Source organism: Colletes latitarsis, chromosome 12 (genome assembly GCF_051014445.1).
Source record: "Colletes latitarsis isolate SP2378_abdomen chromosome 12, iyColLati1, whole genome shotgun sequence".
Classification (NCBI taxonomy): domain Eukaryota; kingdom Metazoa; phylum Arthropoda; class Insecta; order Hymenoptera; family Colletidae; genus Colletes; species Colletes latitarsis.
In genome coordinates, this window is record NC_135145.1 from 20,905,075 (window position 1) to 20,925,112 (window position 20,038).

General features: G+C 40.2%; 1 protein-coding gene across 7 annotated transcripts in view; it reads right to left on the reverse strand.

The window, feature by feature from the left end:
- Window positions 1-20,038, reverse strand: part of LOC143348884 (kin of IRRE-like protein 3) — a 339,595-nt gene that overhangs the window by 31,617 nt on the left and 287,940 nt on the right. For 5 of the 7 annotated variants that reach the window (XM_076779587.1, XM_076779593.1, XM_076779588.1 and 2 more), the window contains exons 3-5: window positions 12,438-12,621; window positions 11,104-11,239; window positions 9,164-9,372 (exon numbers count right to left, since the gene is read on the reverse strand). In XM_076779587.1, coding sequence (XP_076635702.1) covers window positions 9,164-9,372; window positions 11,104-11,239; window positions 12,438-12,621 — 529 coding nt within the window. Of the gene's footprint in view, window positions 1-9,163; window positions 9,373-11,103; window positions 11,240-12,437; window positions 12,622-12,697; window positions 12,851-17,022; window positions 17,114-20,038 lie in introns of those variants that run through there. The other 2 variants (XM_076779592.1, XM_076779591.1) reach the window with 2 other exon arrangements.

Here is a 20,038-nt window from a genome sequence, read left to right on the forward strand (position 1 = left end):
CTAAAAATATTTGAAAACTTGTTCCTTGACCCCGTAAAATGAGAAAAACACCATAATAGTGGTCCAATTTTCAAACAGCCATAACTCCTACAATTGTGAATATATTTCAATGAAACTTTTTTCTGAAGTAGAGCTCATGCGTATCTATCAATAAGTATTAGACAACTTTTCTGTAGAATGTCAAAAATATTACTAAAAATGAAAAAGAAATTTTTAAGAAAAATCGATAAGGAGTAGGTGCCTATATTTTTCGGCGAAATTGAAAACTTTCGAATCGTTCTGAAAAAATTATTTCTAGATTCTGGGATCAAATATAACCATTTTTGGTGAATACGCATACCCCCAAAATCCTACGCAGTTTCGAAAAAAAAATTCAGGAAGGTGAACAAATTTTTCAACAAAATTAAAAAATATCAAATCGTTCTAAAAAAATTATTTTTAGTTGCAGGGGTCAATTACAATCATTTTTTATCAATAGACATACCCTCGAAATCCTAACCATTTTCGAGAAAAAAATTCGAGAAGGCTGACAAAATTTTCGACGAAATTAAATAATTTCAGATCATTCTAGAAAAATTATGTTTGCTTCTGGGGATCAATTACAATCATTTTTGGTCAATAGACATACCCTTGAAATCCTATCCACTTTCGAGAAAAAAATTCGATTTGATGGAGAAACTTTTCGTACGAAATCAAAAAATTTCAAATCGTTCTAAAAAAATTATTTTCGGTTGCAAGGGTCAATTACAATCATTTTTGGTCATTACACATACCCCCAAAATCCTACCCACTTTCGAGAAAAAAAATCGGGTATGTGTTAAAATGCAAATATTTGAAAAAAGTAATCCTCCATCTGTTTATTATTACAGAGATTCCGAGTCCACTTGAGGGTTAAAAAATATGTGATAATTTCATGTACTCTAGCACCCTTGTATCTCGTCCTGGGGATGGTTACACCACTCACACATTCACATAAAAAATATCACAAAAAATACTCCAGTCACGATACTTAATATTTAACAAACAGAGATGAGAAATCTGTCACAGAAACAGTTCAGCCCTGTTTATAATTTGAAAACAATTCTGGGGGGGTTGGGGGAATTTCGTGGTTGTCACGATCGCCCGCGACAAAGAGCGACATTGCATAATATTAGCGTTCTCGTCAATTCGTCAACGAGAATACAACCCTGTCGTCGCATTTGAATGTTTGTCAGTGTGTCACCCCCTTTCCTTTGTGTAAATTTTTTTTTTTTTTATTTTTCCTCCGTTCCAGGAAACGCGTTCGTTTCTGCACGGCAGTACGGATAAAAGTTAATTAACGAATTCGCGCGCGATGGCTTAATTAAAGAGAACGCGCGACGCGAGGAACGACGGAGGGGAGGAGGGGAAAAAATTCCACCCCCGGAAACGTTGAAACAGAAATTCCTCTAACGCGACACAAAAGACGCAAAATGTCCGTTGCAACGCCCCTCGAAACGTGTACTTCTTCCTTCCATTATTTTTTTTTCCCCTCTTTTTCACCCCCTTTTTTTCCCTCTTTTTGTTCGATCTCCCGTCACCGCCGCCTGTAAAAACAGAGGCTTTTGAAGTTTACCCAAAGAACGACTGCCCGGGAATACGGTTCAGCGAATATCCGTCGGACTCTCGCCGTCAGCTGCCGCGTTGGAAACTGCGTCCACCGCGAATAAATTCACCCTCCTTGTCGTCTCGCCCCCGCGACGACCAAGAAAGATGTAACTTTTCAAACAACTTCGTCGCGACTGCCTTTCTACGAGTGAGATTCCCAATTTGATGGAAGCTACACGGTAGAACCCCTCCCCTCATGTAAACGAGATACTTTTGCAGTGTGATTTAGACCTAACGAGCTTAAAGAATCGCATTATAACATGATCGAACAATTTAGGGAGAGTCTGATGGGATCGAATTTATAGATCGCGCAATTTTGAGTATTTTTGGGTGAAAAAAATACTGTGTACTCTGTAAACATTGGTGAATGTGTGTACTGAATTTCAATACAGAGCAATCTATGGTTATTTTGTGAAAATTATTAGAGAGACCTGGAAATTGTCTAGATGAAACTACCCTCTTAGAGGAGCTGTCTTTGATTACTTATAGATCGCGTAATTTTTATTATTTTTGGGTGAAAAAAATACTGTGTACTCTGTAAACATTGGTGAATGTGTGTACTGAATTTCAATACAGAGTAATCTATGGTTATTTTGTAAAAATTATTAGAGAGACCTGGAAATTGTCTAGATGAAACTACCCTCTTAGAGGAGCTGTCTTTGATTATTTATAGATCGCGCAATTTTGGGTATTTTTGGGTGAAAAAAATACTGTGTACTCTGTAAACATTGGTGAACGTGTGTACTGAATTTCAATCCAGAGCAATCTATGGTTATTTTGTAAAAATTATTAGAGAGACCTGGAAATTGTCTAGATGAAACTACCCTCTTAGAGGAGCTGTCTTTGATTATTTATAGCTCGCGCAATTTTGAGTATTTTTGGGTGAAAAAAATACTGTGTACTCTGCAAACATTGGTGAATGTGTGTACTGAATTTCGATCCAGAGCAATCTATGGTTATTTTGTGAAAATTATTAGAGAGACCTGGAAATTGTCTAGATGAAACTGCCCTCTTAGAGGAGCTGTCTTTGATTATTTATAGCTCGCGCAATTTTGGGTATTTTTGGGTGAAAAAAAATACTGTGTACTCTGTAAAGATTGGTGAATGTGTGTGCTGAATTTCAATACAGAGCAATCTATGGTTATTTTGTAAAAATTATTAGAGAGACCTAGAAATTGTCTAGATGAAACTGCACTCTTAGAGGGACTGTCTTTGATTATTTATAGCTTGTGTAATTTTGAGTATTTTTGGGTGAAAAAAATACTGTATACTCTATAAACCTTAGTGAATATATGTACTAAATTGCCCTTCAGAGCAATCTACGGTTTTCTTAAAAAAAAATCACAAAGTGATCTAACACTCCTTGTCCTAAAGCAACACTCTCAGTGAGGCTTTTGTTGATAATTTATAGCTCCCCCAATTTTCATTATTTTTACTTGAAAAAAATACTGTATACCCTATAAACCTCACTGATTATATACCCCAAAACACCCTTCAGAGCAATCTACAGTTTTATCAAAAAAAAAATCACAAAGTGATCTAAGACTCCTTGTCCTAAAGCAACAACCTTAGTGAGGCTTTTTTTGATAATTCATAGCTCCCCCAATTTTCATTATTTTTATTCGAAAAAAATACAGTGTATGCTCAAAATACCACTAAACATATGCGCCAAATCTCAATCCAAAGCAATCTATGGTTATCTTCAAAAAAATTCTTAAAGAGACCCATGAATTGCATGTCGAGACTAACTACCCCCTTAGTGAGGCTTTCTTTAATAATTCATAGCTCCCCCAATTTTCATTATTTTTACTTGAAAAAAATACTGTATACTCTATAAACCTCACTGATTATATACCCGAAAACACCCTCCAGAGAAATCTACGGTTTTATCAAAAAAAAATCACAAAGTGATATAAGACTTCTTGTCCTAAAGCAACACCCTCAGTGAGGCTTTTTTTGATAATTCATAGCTCCCCCAATTTTCATTATTTTTATTCCAAAAAAATACAGTGTATGCTCAAAATACCACTAAACATATGCGCCAAATCTCAATCCAAAGCAATCTATGGTTATCTTCAAAAAAATTCTTAAAGAGACCCATGAATTGCATGTCGAGACTAACTACCCCCTTAGTGAGGCTTTCTTTAATAATTCATAGCTCCCCCAATTTTCATTATTTTTACTTGAAAAAAATACTGTATACTCTATAAACCTCACTGATTATATACCCCAAAACACCCTTCAGAGAAATCTACGGTTTCCTTAAAAAAAAAAATCGCAAAGTGACCTAAAAATTGCAAGCCTGTACCGAAGCACCCCCGAATTTCCCGAGGCGGAACAGTTTTCGCTGAAACGTTTCCTGGGGGATGCAAGGCGCAACGCAGCCCTCTTATCCCCCGTTTCGGTCCGTAAGAACAGGTCGAAGTTCGACGAAAGACCGAGTGGCCGAAACACGAGCAGACGAACGACCGCCGATCCATTCGCATCAGCTGGGTCTCTCCTGTCGAAGAGTGCATCAACGGAGTGCAAGCAGTCGTTGCGGCAAAGTAAACGTCGGCTCCCGGGGGAGCAAGGGGCGGAAAGAGGGTGGAATCAAGGATGGAGGGGGTGGGCGAAGCGAAAGGGACGATTCGAAATTCCCGCGGGCGTTTCGATCGACGCTCCGAGGCGAACTTTTCAATTTCAGTCCAAGACTCCCACCCTGGCTAATGCACCTAATCAACACACGTACACGGTGTCCCAAAAAAATGGCCTACTTTAACATCTGCACCCTCTCAAACCAGTACAAAAAATTCTTTCATACAAAATTTCGTATCTCTTTAATTTGAGGGTTGAAAATAATTATTTTAGGTTAACAATTCTAGGTTATAAAAATAGAATATTCCAGACCACGTGCCTGTAGTCTCGAAAGAAATTTAGTAAATTTATTTTTGGTGTGTTTGGTTGGAAAGTGTGGGTGTGCAGGGGTTGGGAGATTTGATTTCTTTTTTAACGGGACACCCCGTGCACCAGCAGCTGTCTTCTTGTAAATCACACGGCCAGAATTCCCGTAGGAATCGCCCGGGTCTCGAGTTCGAACGGGAGATTTCGCGCGGAAAGAATTACGCCGCGGGGGGATTGGGGGGCGGTGGGGGGTAACGATTAATAGAAGAAAAAATTTCGGTTCGTTCGACGATCCCGCCGGCGGGGGTGCAACGACGCCCCGAGATCGATTCCGGAATCTGATTACGGGGGAAACTGTTCGTCGCGGTTAAATTACTGTCTTGGGTATTGAGACCGCGGGGGTGGAAAAGAGGGGACGTCCGACTATTTACATTTCCCCTTACTCGTCGATGTATCGATCGCTCGATAGACGGAACACGAGGCAAAAGTGGCCACCTCGATTACTAATATCGTCTCCAATGGGGCAACAGGGCTGTATTTTTTTAAAATTATTTATCCCCTGTTTGGGTGATGAATTTTTTTAAAAGATTCACGAGTCAAATAAAAGTACTTGTATTTAGTTTGTTTTGTTTGATATTACTTGTGGATTGGTTGACAATTAATTTGAATAAAATTGATTGTAGGAGAATCGTTAAACAATTTATTTTAGAGAAATAAAAATTATTTTATATCAACCCTTGGAAATTTATAATATAATTTATGGGGATTGATCGAGAACTGTTCCAAGTGAAATTCTGATCTACAAAAATTAATTTTCAAGTATTGTAGAGTGGAATAAAAAATTATATTAAGCGTTTCCCCCGTTGTGGGGTGACTTTTTGCCACCCCCGCTAAGGGGGTTGCAACATATACAGGGTGTTTGGCCATCGATGGGGAAAATTTTAATGGGGGATTCTGGAGGCCAAAATAAGACGAAAATCAAGAATACCAATTTGTTGATGGAGGCTTCGTTAAAAAGTTATTAACAATTAAATTCAAAAATTTCAAATCGTTCTGGAAAAATTATTTTTAGTTGGAGGGGTCAATTACAATCATTTTTGGTCATTACACATACCTTCGAAATCCTACCCACTTTTGAGAAAAAAATTCGAGAAGGTGTAAAATTTTACGACGAAAAAAAAAAATGTCAAACCTTTCTAAAAAAATTATTTTTAACTAGGGGAGCCAATTGTACTCATTTTTGGTCAACAGATATACCTCCAAAATCTTACTCAGTTTCGAGAAAAAAATTCGAATAGGTGGATCAAATTTTCGAGAAAATTAAAAAATTTCAAATTGTTCTAAAAAAATTATTTTCCGTTGCGGGGATCATTTGCAATCATTTTAGGTGAATAGACATACCCCCGAAATCCTACACACTTCCGAGAAAAAAATTCGTTTATGTGGGGAAATTTTTCGCCGAAATTAAAAAATTTCAAATCAATCTGGAAAAATTATTTTTGGTTGTAGAGACTAATTACAATCATTTTTGGTGAATACACAAACATCCGAATTCCTGCTCACTTTCGAGAAAAAAATTCTTTACCGAAAATACAATGTCTGACCATAGCGTCGATATGTTTCACTGAAATTTCATGCGAATCTTTAAAATGTCATAACTTCTGAACGGATGGGACGATTTTAATGTTTAAAAAAGCAAACGACGCGTATTTTAGTGTAGAATATGTAGAAATTGTAAAAATATTCGAAAAGTTGATTCTTGGCACCGTAAAATGAGAAAAACACCATAAGAGTGGTCCAATTTTCAAGCGACCATAAGTCTCACAATAGTGAATATATTTCAATGAAACTTTTTTCTGAAGTAGAGCTCATGAGTACCTACAAAAAAGTATTAAACAAAATTTCCGAACAACGTCAAACAAATTAATTAAAAATGAAAAACAAACTTTTAAGAAAAATCGACAGTGCCCAAATTTTTCCGCAACAAAAAAAATTTCGAATCGTTCTAAAAAAATTATTTCTAGATTCTGTGATCAAATATAACCATTTTTGGTGAATAGGCACACTCCCGAAATCCTACGCAGTTTCGAAAAAAAAATTCAGGAAGATGAACAAATTTCTCGACAAAATTAAAAAATTTCAAATCATTCTAAAAAAATTATTTCTAGATTCTGGGATCAAATACAACCATTTTTGGTGAATACGCATACCCCCGAAATCCTACGCAGTTTCGAAAAAAAAATTCAGGAAGGTGAATAAAGTCGACAAAATTAAAAAATTTCAAATCGTTCTAAAAAAATTATTTCTAGTTGCAGGGGTCAATTACAATCATTTTGTATCAATAGACATACCCTCGAAATCCTAACCATTTTCGAGAAAAAAATTCCGGAAGGCGAACAAATTTTTCAACAAAATTAAAAAATTTCAAATCGTTCTAAAAAAATTATTTCTAGTTGCAGGGGTCAATTACAATCATTTCTTATCATTAGACATACCCTCGAAATCCTAACCATTTTCGAGAAAAAAATTCAGGAAGGTGAACAAATTTTTCAACAAAATTAAAAAATTTCAAATCGTTCTAAAAAAATTATTTCTAGTTGCAGGGGTCAATTACAATCATTTTGTATCAATAGACATACCCTCGAAATCCTAACCATTTTCGAGAAAAAAATTCAGGAAGGTGAACAAATTTTTCAACAAAATTAAAAAATTTCAAATCGTTCTAAAAAAATTATTTCTAGTTGCAGGGGTCAATTACAATCATTTTTTACCAATAGACATACCCTCGAAATCCTAACCATTTTCGAGAAAAAAATTCTTCACCAAAAATATACCGTGTGGCCTGAAATGTTTCCATAACTCTTCAACGAATCCTCAATCGACAAATTGGTATTCTTGATTTTCGTCTCATTTTGGCCTCTAGAATCCCCCATTACAATTTTTCCCATAGGTAGTCGTACACCCTGTACGTTTCCATGCAAATAGAATGTTTGCATCGTCGTTGGAGCCCTAACCGTATCGCCAGGATATTTTTCTGGCCATTCGCGTGGGTGTAGGTAGTTCCGACCGGTCGAATCGATTCTTCGTCCATCAGTCACCCGGTCGGTGTTTCGCAAAAAGCGATTCAAAATCGCCGAGGGACGACGCAGCGGAGCTCGAATTGTCGATAAGGTCGAAAAGCAGGATGTCAGGACGCGGCGTTTTGAGGGAGATTGATGAGGGCTCGCGGTTTCCGGCGTGTGTACAGAGTTAAATTGCTGCAATGGCGGGGGGTAGTTTTCGGCTCGCGGGGAGGGTTCGAGGTCTGCCCGCCTGCACACGCAGCTTTCCTGTCCCGCTGTCGTTAACACCGATTTATTTGTTGCTCGATGTTCTTCCGCGGTCTTTCCAGCTACGTCGTAAACGAAAGGGTAAATAACATCACGCGATATCACTATCGTTCGTATCAATTTCATCCCCCGCGTTAACAGTTACCGCGAGCATTCTCTGCTTTTTACCTTCGTCCTCGGAATAATAACGGATTTTTTGTTTTTATCAACAGAAGCTCGATGTAATTGTTACGTTAAAAATTATTATCGAGGGTTGATAGAAAAATTGTTTGCTTTTTTTTATTGTATCTAGTGTTTGAAAATCGGACGGGCAAAAGAAAAGCACCTTTGGCGTAGGGTTGGATGCAGCTTGTTATTTCGGGTAACGTCAATTGCTAATTAAACGTAGTCCCTGATACGGTGAAACTCGATATTATTGTAATGTACTTGCGGCGTGATCGCGAGAATTCGGTAATGCATAACGTATAATACAGAGAGAGGCTGTTACGGTTGCAATTTAAACGCGGTTTAAATCGTAACAATTATCGTCGAGAATTCTGGCTCATCGACACGTTAATAATTGCACGGTCTAAAAGGGCAATTCAGCTTAACAATTACTGGAAATAAAATACAGATTTTACGTGTCTCGGTTCCCTGTTAAAATTCTCTTTAGCAGCAAAAGTAACGATTCTAGCCTTGCAAACACCGACGTGGATCGAACACTCGGGGATATCTCGAAATTGCTCGCCCCCAGCACCCGGGTAAAATTGTTTCCCAGCACGGGAATCTCGTTAAAAAAGTTCGAGGAACGCGCTTGGCGGCGGAAAAGTTGGGCCCGTGCATGATCCGTCGAACGGATACGCGGATATCGGTGATCGTTCTTAAGTATTAATCCCCCACGCTGATCCGTATTAGCATTAAGCGGAGGATCGTTATGGAACGTTATAATAAACCTCTGCTTCGCGGTGAACATCGACTAGTTCGCCAAAATTAATTTCGATCGCGTGGGCGCAGGCACGACGCTGTTCTTGTTGTCAAAATTTATCTAACAACATCGTTTGTTCCGAATTCCATCCGAGAAGTGGTCGATTTTTTCTATAAAATTCAACACTTTACCGACTGGGACCCTGGTAATCCACTTATCGACAGCTACCGGTTGTATCGATACCCTATGTTACCGACACTGGTCGGTAAAGTGTTACCGGTAGACCGTATGTTACCGACAATGGTCGGTAAAGTGTTACCGGCCGGCGTGCACTAGCGTCGGTAAGTGGACCACCGGGCTACCGGTCGGTAAAGTGTTCAGGGAACAAAATGGAGGGATACAGAGAAACGAAAGTACTTACATCGAACGTCGAATCTCACTTCCGTGCTGGAGGACATGGTCGGGTTGGCGTAGGCGGGATGAATGGCGACGCACCTAATCGGCTGTCCGTAGCGCGACCGTTCAGCCATGATCTCGCAGACGCTGTAGGTGGCCCAAGTGCGAGGATTATCTTTCTCCGTGGAGTTTACCTGAGGCCTCAGCGTCCTCACTTCGGTTTCGCCGACGTACCTGCGCGCATTTCCCCCGAATGTTTGCATTCCCAATGGCCGTTCTGTAACAACTCTACGCGGAGTGAAATCCCACGGGCACGGACCCCTCTCGTCCGCGATCTTCTTCTTCGATTACGCGTTCTACGTCCCTTTTGCGCTCTCTGGCTCACTTTCCGACCTTCCGTCTCTCTGACCCGCTACGAAATCGAAGATTGGAGCTGGTAATCACCCGGAGAGTTTGTCATATCGTTGCGAGGAAGTTCTAGAGCACCGAATAATTTCTTTCTACGGATCAAAAATTGCAATAAATAACGAATTTAATATAAGTTTAGTCTTGCACGGATTTCAAGATGTTTTACCAAAAATTGCAACTGTTTTGGTGCTTTTGAAGGCAGCCACGCGCTCGTAGCTCGGGTCTGGCAACAATCAAATCGCTTACGCGTATCCACGCGCACGGCGATGTCAATTAGGGTAATTCTCGGTGGCTTGGAGCGTGAGAGAGACGGAGTCAGGGTTGTCTGGAATTCGCAGACTGCTACGGCACGCGTCCCCCTCGCTCAAACTTTCCGCCCAACGTCGAAGTTTCCCACCCCGGCCGATTCGAGGGCTGCTCGCCCTCGATTCGCCTATAAATTAATTAACGTTTCTCGCGTAGCTTATCGTCTTTCCCTCAGCCGTTATCCCCCGTTTCGTTACGTCGCGCGGGGCTTTCTGTTATTTCTACGTCTCCGGGGCGCAAGCAAACCCCTGTAGCTCCTTAACTTCGTCTAGATACCTAGCAGAAATGGATCATGATTATTCATGGGGCCAGCCAGAGAGCCCGCGCTACCAAGATCCACAAGGTGCATTACGGGGGCCAGGATGTTCGCGCAGGGAAAACCAACCCCGACACTTCGAACAAACGGGACGCCTGTGCATGTATTGGCGACGCTGGGCGCGGTTCCGGGCGTCCAACGTGCCAATTTTGGAATAATGCAACGACAGACACCACCCCTTCCGTCCCTGCATCGTCGTTACTCGAATCCTGAAGCCGGAATCGAGTCTACCAATTTTTAATGTTATTTGCAATGGAAAATCGACGTTGAACTTTTCTCTCCCCACTTGCAGTGGATGTGAACGATTGAAGAAATATTCCCCCAATTTATGCCGCCCGTTCGACCCGCAGTAAAGCTTCGATGGAACCATTAACTCCCAAGTAATTTCGCGAGAACATCCAGGCACGGAATTAAAAGCTAACTCGACCGACTGTTCTGCTCGAAAAAGAGATATTAAAAATAACCTGGCTGCCCGGAGATACCGTCGAAAAAGCTCGATTCCCAGGTAGCTCGAAGTAATTACAGTGGTAATCGTTCGATTACCGGGCGGGGGGAGGAGGGGTGGCCACCCTCGCGCGAAAGACAGGGCCGGGATTAAGTTGTCCGAAGTCCGCGAAACGAAATCAACTCTGGAAAGCGGGTTAATCGAATCAATCTCGGAAAGGAGTTTCAAACGATCGAGACAGAGAGCGAGAGAGAGAGCTGAAACGCGTTCGAACGATCCTTAAAAACCCTTCGAGTCTGCCCTTCCTCGTGCAAAGTCCGCCAGGTTTTCGCAGGAGAATCGCCCGTGGACCCGATGGAATTAATCGACAGGCGTTCCGTTTCGTTTTAGGACGGTCCCGGATTGCACGAGGAGGGGAAAAGGTCCGCGAGAGGGGTCGTCGGGCGAACGGTAAGTAGTAGAGAGAATCTACGGTGCAACGATTACGAACCATTTAATTAGAGGCGAAGGATTCCCATACCGCGCTGTGCAAGTGAGCGTAGCGATCTCACCTGCTCGAGCTGTCACGTTGCTGCCGGGTAGAATTAGATGACCCGCGTACTCTATCTGCGGTCGCTGAGGGCTGACTGGAACCAGAAAATTAGCGCAGTGTTAATTTGTCCGATTTTGTGGCCGGATATCTGGGCGACACCACATTTTGGTCATTGTTCCGTCCCAAACGCTGTACATTTGTAGTAAAATAAATGAATTTGTCGTCTACGGAAAACCAAAAGTGTAGAATTATTCCGTTCCCTTTAAACTAGCAACATTTGTGCACTTGAGTTTTGTTTCCTCAACACTTTACCGACAGGTAGCCTGTTAACCTACTTATCGACGCTAGTGCTTGATCGATAACACTACGTTATCGACACTGGTCGGTAACTGGTGTTACCGGCAGACCCTAGGTTGCCTATATTACCGACTGACAGGCTACCAGTCGGTAAAGTGGTGCACAATAAATGTTACCATTTGAGAGTCATAATGCGCGTTGCATAAATACACTTGCAAACCTCACGAGTGATTTAAGCAGGACGTACGCCAATATCCCACGACGATTAAGGTTAATTCGCACACGATTGGCCTTTTGTATCATGAGAAAACACATAGGGCGTAACAATTTCGAGGCACAATGGGGTCGAAAAGTGCATCGAAAACGCGGAATAAAATATTCCCCCGCGCGAGTCCGTTGCCGTGGGAATTAATTTGTGAATTTTTGCGACACACGCGTGCCATTGTGCGCCAACACGGAACCGTGTCCGTCCATTAGTCGTCCGCGCGCGTGTCGGTGACTGTAAACATCGACGGTGGCGCGATATTTGTTTCAACTAGCGCTAGATGGGAAATAATAACATAGACGGAGTACGGATAATACACAAACGTGTTTACGACCGACGCAAGTAGAAATAACGAATAATGGACGGTGGGGGTCCACCCCGTTAATCGAGCCTCGTCGGATAGCTCGAAATCGATTTCCTCGAAAATTCGTTTATCCTAGGAAAAATTGCGTTTCCCCGTCGATTTGCGAAAAGCACCGGCTAGAGAATTGTTCACGCAGAATCTCGATTATTTCGCGAGAAAAACTGAAGCTTCGAGGACTCGATTGTTTTCATTTTAGCGTAATCTCCGTACAATAGGAATAATGGCGATGAAAAGCGACGGAGCTGCTTTGACGTGCACCTGCAATTTGCCCACCGAACTAAGACAGTCCAGAATAGATCGTTTCCCGTTCAAATGCATTATCCGTATTATTCGTACGTTGAATTGTAAAAATTACGGTCGCGTTACCTCTGACGACCAGCCTCGCCGGTTCGGATGCCAACGCGTCCTGCGTCGTGAAGTCACTGGCCGTGACCTGGCACTGCCAGAGACCGTCGTCGAACTCCAGGGTGGCCGATCTCACCCACAGGGAACAGTCCCCGATGTCGGGGGAGCCCACCCACTCGTACTTCTTCAGGTGCATGCCGATGGGCTGAAATAATTCACGAAAATCAAACAGAGACACCCTCGAACCGTCTTGGAGGACTTTGAAATTTATACTTTCGTACAAGGTGGTGTTTATATTTGGGTACACAATGCATTATCGACGGCCAATGCTGTTTTTGGTAGCGATCGTTGGTTCCAATTCGAAATATGGGGAGTTTGGTAAAGAGGGGGTGTGAAAATGGTCTCTTCGACCCATTTTATCACCGTCTCAAATGGAGCCTCCGGAAAAATGCAAAGCGGAGGGCTGTAAATCGGGGGTGGGCCCAACAGATCCCGAGCAGACGATGGCCGGGGGCGTATGTCAGCGTTTTGCGCGATCGTTTAATCGACGGAAGAGACGGTCGATCGTTCCTCGTTACCGGAATCCTCTCAACCTTTCCCCAACCCCCGTCGGCTGCAGGGCGCTCGCGTTTCCTACGAAATGAATCATCGGCCTGGTGCAGCTCTTCTTTCGGCGTAGATTAATTCGCTGGCAGGAAAGTGCCGGCCTTAGCAAGTTCCCCAGTCATAATGTAGCCCGTAATTCAAGGATCGATCCTCCACGGGTGCCCATATAATCTATTCTCTCGTTCCGCCCCCGCGACGCCATCCCCCTTCCGACATTTCAGAGGCCCGTTTTCGTCCCTCTTGGGTTATCGAGGTTATAATACTCCCTTGTACATTACCCTGGCGCGCAAAACTGGATCACGTTGCTCCAAGCTTCGACCCTTTACGGTTCAACCCCCTCTACCCGGAAAAATCTCGTTCGTCATTTAACGCTATTAGCCCGGTAACGAGTCCTCCGTAATCCCTGGCCAACTGGCACCCGCCATGGAAATCCTCCCTGAGTTAGGACTCTTTTCGTTACTTCTGGTCATTGTTACTCGCCATTCTTTGGCTTTTTCAATTAATTTTGCTTCCTGGAAGGGACAAAAATACATTCTCTATTTTATTATAGAAATTTTATGCAGTTTCGAAGGACACTTTGGAGTGTCTCAGAGAAATTTTATTACACGCAAAAATTTAACAGCGGATCTAGGAAACCCAGGGAAAATCGTGTTAATAATTTTTTAGACAAGGCAAAGAAGGAATTAATATTGTTTATTGGATTCTTTAAATTTTGGTAGACTGTGAAACGTTCATTTTTCATTTTCGATCCCCCCGCTAGCTTCCATTATCGAGAGGAGAGACGCACACTAGGTAAACGCGATTTTTCGTCTACATTCGAACACACAATATTAGTAATGAACGCGACACAGTTCCAGCGCGTGCAGTTTATCATTCAACGGAGGACACAATAATACAACGGGAGTCCTCGCGATGATTATTCGCGCAGAGCGCGGGCGAGGGGGTGGCAAGCGCCCCCAGGACAAGAAGAATAATGAGTTGCCAGCGCGTTGACGTCCGCCATCGCGAGACGAAGCGTACGCGTACGCAATTATTATACAAAGACATTAGCGTCTTAACCCCTTCTGACCTGTCTTTTGATTTTTCATACTCCATTGGAGATCCAAAAACTCCTATTCGTCCAATTCAATTTAGTTTTCTTTGGATTGTACTCCATTTTGGACATCAAACACCCCCCAAATGTATCGATTCTCACACCAAATTTCTTAAATTGTTTATAAAAAGAATACTTCGCTTTCAGACAATTTGGAAACTGGCACAATTTGTTATAGAAATTATTTTTTAGGCCTCTGTTAAAATTCGAGAGTAGTGGAGGTTTATTTCTTTCAATATTTAATTTTAAAAATTAATATTCAACTCAGATATGAGTGATTTGGTATATAGGGGGTTCGACCACCCCTGGGAAAAATTTAATGGGGGATTCTAGAGGCCTAAATAAGAGGGAAATAAAGAATACCAATTTGTTGATGGAGGCTTCGTTAAAAAGTTATTAATGTTTAAAGTTTCGCTCGTTCTGAATTTTTTTCTCGAAAATGCGCAAGATTTCGAAGATATGTCTATCCACCAAAAATTATTGTAATTGACCCCCACAACCGAACATAATTTTTCCAAAACGATTTGAAATTTTTTTTTTCCGTCGAAAAATTTCACATTTTCTCGAATTTTTTTCTAGAAAGTGCGTAGGATTTCGAGGGTATGTTTATTGACCAAAAATGCTTGTAATTGACTTCAGGAACTAAAAATAATTTTTCCAGAACGATTCGAAATTTTTCTATTTCGCCGAAAAATATAGGCACCTACCCCATGTCAATTTTTCTTAAAAATTTGTTTTTCATTTTTAATTAATTTGTTTGACGTCCTACGGAAATTTTGTCTAATACTTTTTCGTAGGTACCCATGAGCTCTACTTCAGAAAAAAATTTCAATGAAATCCATTCACTATTGTGAAAGTTATGGTCGTTTGAAAATTGGATCACTCTTATGGGGTTTTTCTCATTTTACGGGATCAAGGAACAAGTTTTCTAATATTTTTACGATTTCTACATATTCTTCACCAAAATACACGTTGTTTGGCGCGTGAAACATTAAAATCCCCCAATCCGTTCAGAAGTTATTGCGATTTAAACATACGCATGAAATTTCAGTGAAACATATCGACGCTATGGTCAGACATTGTATTTTCGGTAAAGAATTTTTTTCTCGAAAGTGGGTAGGAATTCGGGGATATGTCTATTCACCAAAAATGATTGTAATTGATCACCAAAACCGAAGATAATTTTTTTAGAATGATTTGAAATTTTTTTTTTCCGTCGAAAAATTTCACACTTTCTCGAATATTTTTCTAGAAAGTGGGCAAGAATTCGGGGGTATGTCTATTCACCAAAAATGATTATAATTGATCACCAAAACCGAAAATAATTTTTCCAGAACGATTCGAAATTTTTCAATTTCGCCGAAAAATATAGGCACCTACCCCCTGTCGATTTTTCTTAAAAATTTGTTTTCCATTTTTAATTAATTTGTTTGACGTTGTACAGAAATTTTGTTTAATGCTTTTTCGTAGGTACCCATGAGCTCTACTTCAGAAAAAAATTTCAATGAAATCCATTCACTATTGTGAAAGTTATGGTCGTTTGAAAATTGGATCACTCTTATGGGGATTTTCTCATTTTACGGGATCAAGGAACAAGTTTTCTAATATTTTTACGATTTCTACATATTCTTCACCAAAATACACGTTGTTTGGCGCGTGAAACATTAAAATCCCCCAATCCGTTCAGAAGTTATGACGTTTTAAATATTCGCATGAAATTTCAGGAGAATAGATCAACGTCTGGTCAGACATTGTATTTTCGGTAAAGAATTTTTTTCTCGAAAGTGGGTAGGAATTCGGGGGTATGTCTATTCACCAAAAATGATTATAATTGATCACCAAAACCGAAAATAATTTTTTTAGAATGATTTGAAATTTTTTAATTTCGTCTAAAATTTTCCGTACCTTCTCGAATTTTTTTCTAGAAAGTGGGCAAGAATTCGGGGGTATGTCTATTGACCAAAAATGATTATAATTGATCACCAAAACCGAAAATAATTTTTTTAGAATGATTTAAAATTTTTTAATTTCGTCTAAAAATTTCAGTACCTTCACGAATTTTTTTCTCGAAAGTACGTAGGATTTCGGGGGTACGTCTATTCACCAAAAATGATTCTAATTAACCCCCACACCCGAAAATAATTTTTCCAGAACGATTTGAAATTTTTGAATTTAATTGTTAATAACTTTTCAACGAAGCCTCCATCAACAAATTAATATTCTTGATTTTCGTCTTATTTCGGCCTCTAGAATCCCCCATTAAAATATTTCCCACGAGTGGCCTAACACCCTGTATATCAAGTTCTGAAGAAGTATAATACAAACAGAATTTCCCAAACGCCCCTCTAAATAGTAAAAACCAACCCCTCAAGTGCAACTTTCAACCCCAACACAATAAACCTAGCCCTCACAATATATTTGAGCCAAAGAAAGTACACGTTCTAAAAAAGCTACAACATAAAAGCAACTTTCCAACCATCCTCTAAAAACAACAAAAACCAACCCCTCAGTTGCAACTTCCATCCCCACCGAATCCAACCCACAAAATTTAACTGCACCAATCCCCAATAAAACACACCCGAAAGGCAGATGTGTACCCAGGCGTTACAATTGAAAAATACACTTTGTTCCTGGGTTGACCTCGGCTTGCTAGATACACATTGCAGGGGGATGAGGCTGCCGGAAGTCCCGTGGCAACAACAACCCCTGAACAACTCCAACTTGTACCTAGCACGAGCCACCCCGGAAAGGGCAACGCGACAAGAAAAACAGTGTTGGTAGCGAGTTAGTCTCCTTTGGAGGGTAGACGAGAAGAGGATCAGAGTGCAAGTCACCGTCGCGGGGGCGTCATTCATTTAAAGGATTAAAATCCAGGTCTGGCCCGGCTGGGAGCGTACGTTCACTTACTTAACGGTGGAGAACGGCCCTTATTCCCTTTTCCTCTTTCCTGTCGGTTCCGCAGCCGGCCTGGCTCCGTCTTCGTTCCACGTTTCCACCTTCTCGTTCTGTGTTCTCCGTGGAGGGCCGCGACCAGCAATCAGCGTAATGCACCCGCAGACCCACCCCCTCGAGCCCCTCACCGCTCTGTCTTCCCTCTCTGTCCACACACAATCGCGCGAGCCTACCACCCGACGCGGCAGCACGCAGACAGACAGACTCCGGCGGGGTTCCGCACGTACGGAGGAGCAAACGGCCAGGGTACACACCCCCCGGGCCAAAAGGCTCTGATAACACGAGCAATGCAGACGCAATCTCTTCGAGAGCAACGAAATAGATCGCGAATTTCAGGACGGATCGATCTCACGCGGAACCTCCCAGCAACCCTCCTAACCCCCGTATTCCTTGTTCTCGGACTTCAGCCCCTTCCAGCTCGAGGGGGGGTGGCGAGGTAGGAGCTCCTTTGGCCGCGGTGAAAAAGTTGTTAACTTCGAGATTCATTGCAGACTCTTTCGACGAGCCAGCGCGAGGGGGTTTGCGGCGTAAAAGGCGCAAGCAGAGGGTGAAAAAGGGAGAGGAGAAGCCGGATAAGAGGGTGCAGACCGAGGGGCGGGTTTCTGGTAATCCGACGAAGGCGATTCCCCGTACACCTATTTCGCTAAAGTGATTTCGTGCTTACCAAGGATTCGACGTCTCCTCGCGACTTCCTGTCCGGGGGAGGGGGGCAGTGCATTCTCGTAAAGATACGATTTTTTCTAATGCAAGCACCGTTACGTACCGCCCCCCCGCCCACGAGAAATCCTTTTTTTAAAGCGTTGTAAGCTTTCTAAGATTCGAGAGAATTTTATCTACTTTCGATCTGGTTCTTCGATCTATTCTGTGGATCAGAAGAGTCGAGTGTGATGGGAAATAAACGTGAAATACTATTTTTGAGAGCTTGAAATAGAGATTGTATTAGCTGGAAGGGTTGAATAATTCGAATGAGAATTTTATCTTTTTTCGATCTATGTTTTCGATCTATTCGTACGAATCTGTGCATGATAAAAGTCGACTATGATAGTAAATAAATGTCAAATGCTATTTTTACAGCCTTGAAATAGAGATTGTATTATGTAGAAGGGTTGAAAAGTTCGGAAAAGAATTTTATTTTTTTCGAACTATGTTTTCGATCTATTCGTACAAATTTTTGCATGATAAAAGTCGACTATGATAGTAAATAAATGTCAAATGCTATTTTTACAACCTTGAAATAGAGATTGTATTATGTAGAAGGGTTGAATAATTCGAAAAAGAATTTTATCTTCGATCTATTCCTTCGATGTATTCGATCTATTCTTGGATGAGAAAAATCGAGTCCTATGATAGTAAATCAACGTAAAATGGTATTTTTACTTGCTTGAAATAGAGATTCTATTACTTAGAAGAGTTGAATAATTCGAAAAAGAATTTTATTTTTTCGAACTATTCCTTCGATGTATTCGATCTATTCTTGGATGAAAAAAATCGAGTTCTATGCTAGTAAATTAACGTAAAATGCTATTTTTACTTGCTTGAAATAGAGATTCTATTATTTAGAAGGGTAGAATAATTCGAAAAAGAATTTTATCTTCGATCTATTTCTTCGATGTATTCGATCTATTCTTGGATAAAAAAAATCGAGTTCTATGATAGTAAATCAACATAAAATGGTATTTTTACTTGCTTGAAATAGAGATTCTATTATCTAGAAGAGTTGAATAATTCGAAAAAGAATTTTATTTTTTCGAACTATTTCTTCGATCTATTCCTACGAATCTTTGCATGTTAAAAGTCGACTATGATAGTAAATAAATGTCAAACACTATTTTTACAGCCTTGAAATAGAGATTGTATTAGCTAGAAGGGTTGAATAATTCGTAAAAGAATTTTATCTTCGATCTATATCTTCGATGTATTCGATCTATTCTTGGATGACAAAAATCGAGTTCTATGATACTAAATCAACGTAAGACATTATTTTTATATGCTTGAAATAGAGATTCTATTATCTAGAAGAGTTGAATAATTCGAAAAAAAATTTTATCTCTTCGATCTATTTCTTCGATGTATTCGATCTATTCTTGGATGAAAAAATCGAGTCCTACGATAGTAAAACAACGTAAAACATTATTTTTATACGCTTGAAATAGAGATTCTATTATCTGGAAGGGTTGAATAATTCGAAAAAGAATTTCATCCATTCGATCTATTCCTTCGATGTATTCGATCTATTCTTGAATGAAAAAAATCGAGTCCTATGATAGTAAATCAACGTAAAATTATTTTTACTTGCTTGAAATAGAAATTCTATTATCGAGTGGGGTTGAATAAGTCGAAAAAGAATTTTATCTCTTCGATCTATTCCTTCGATGTATTCGATCTATTCTTGGATGAAAAAAATCGAGTCCTATGATAGTAAATCAACGTAAAACATTATTTTTATACGCTTGAAATAGAAATTCTATTATCGAGAGGGGTTGAATAAGTCGAAAAAGAATTTTATCTTCGATCTATTTCTTCGATGTAGTCGATCTATTTTTGGATGAAAAAAATCGCGTCCTATGATAGTAAATTAACGTAAAATACTATTTTTACTTGCTTGAAATAGAGATTCTATTATTTAGAAGAGTTGAATAATTCGAAAAAGAATTTTATTTTTTCGAACTATTTCTTCGATCTATTCGAACGAATCCCTGAATGAGAAAAATCGAGTTCCATGATAATAAATCAACGTAAAATGGTATTTTTACTTGCTTGAAATAGAGATTGTATTAGCTAGAAGGGTTGAATAATTCGAAAAAGAATTTTATCTCTTCGATCTATTTCTTCGATGTATTCGATCTATTCTTGGATGAAAAAAGTCGAGTCCTATGATACTAAATCAACGTAAAACATTATTTTTATAGGCTTGAAATAGAAATTCTATTATCTAGAAGGGTTAAATTATTCGAAGAAGAATTTCATCCCT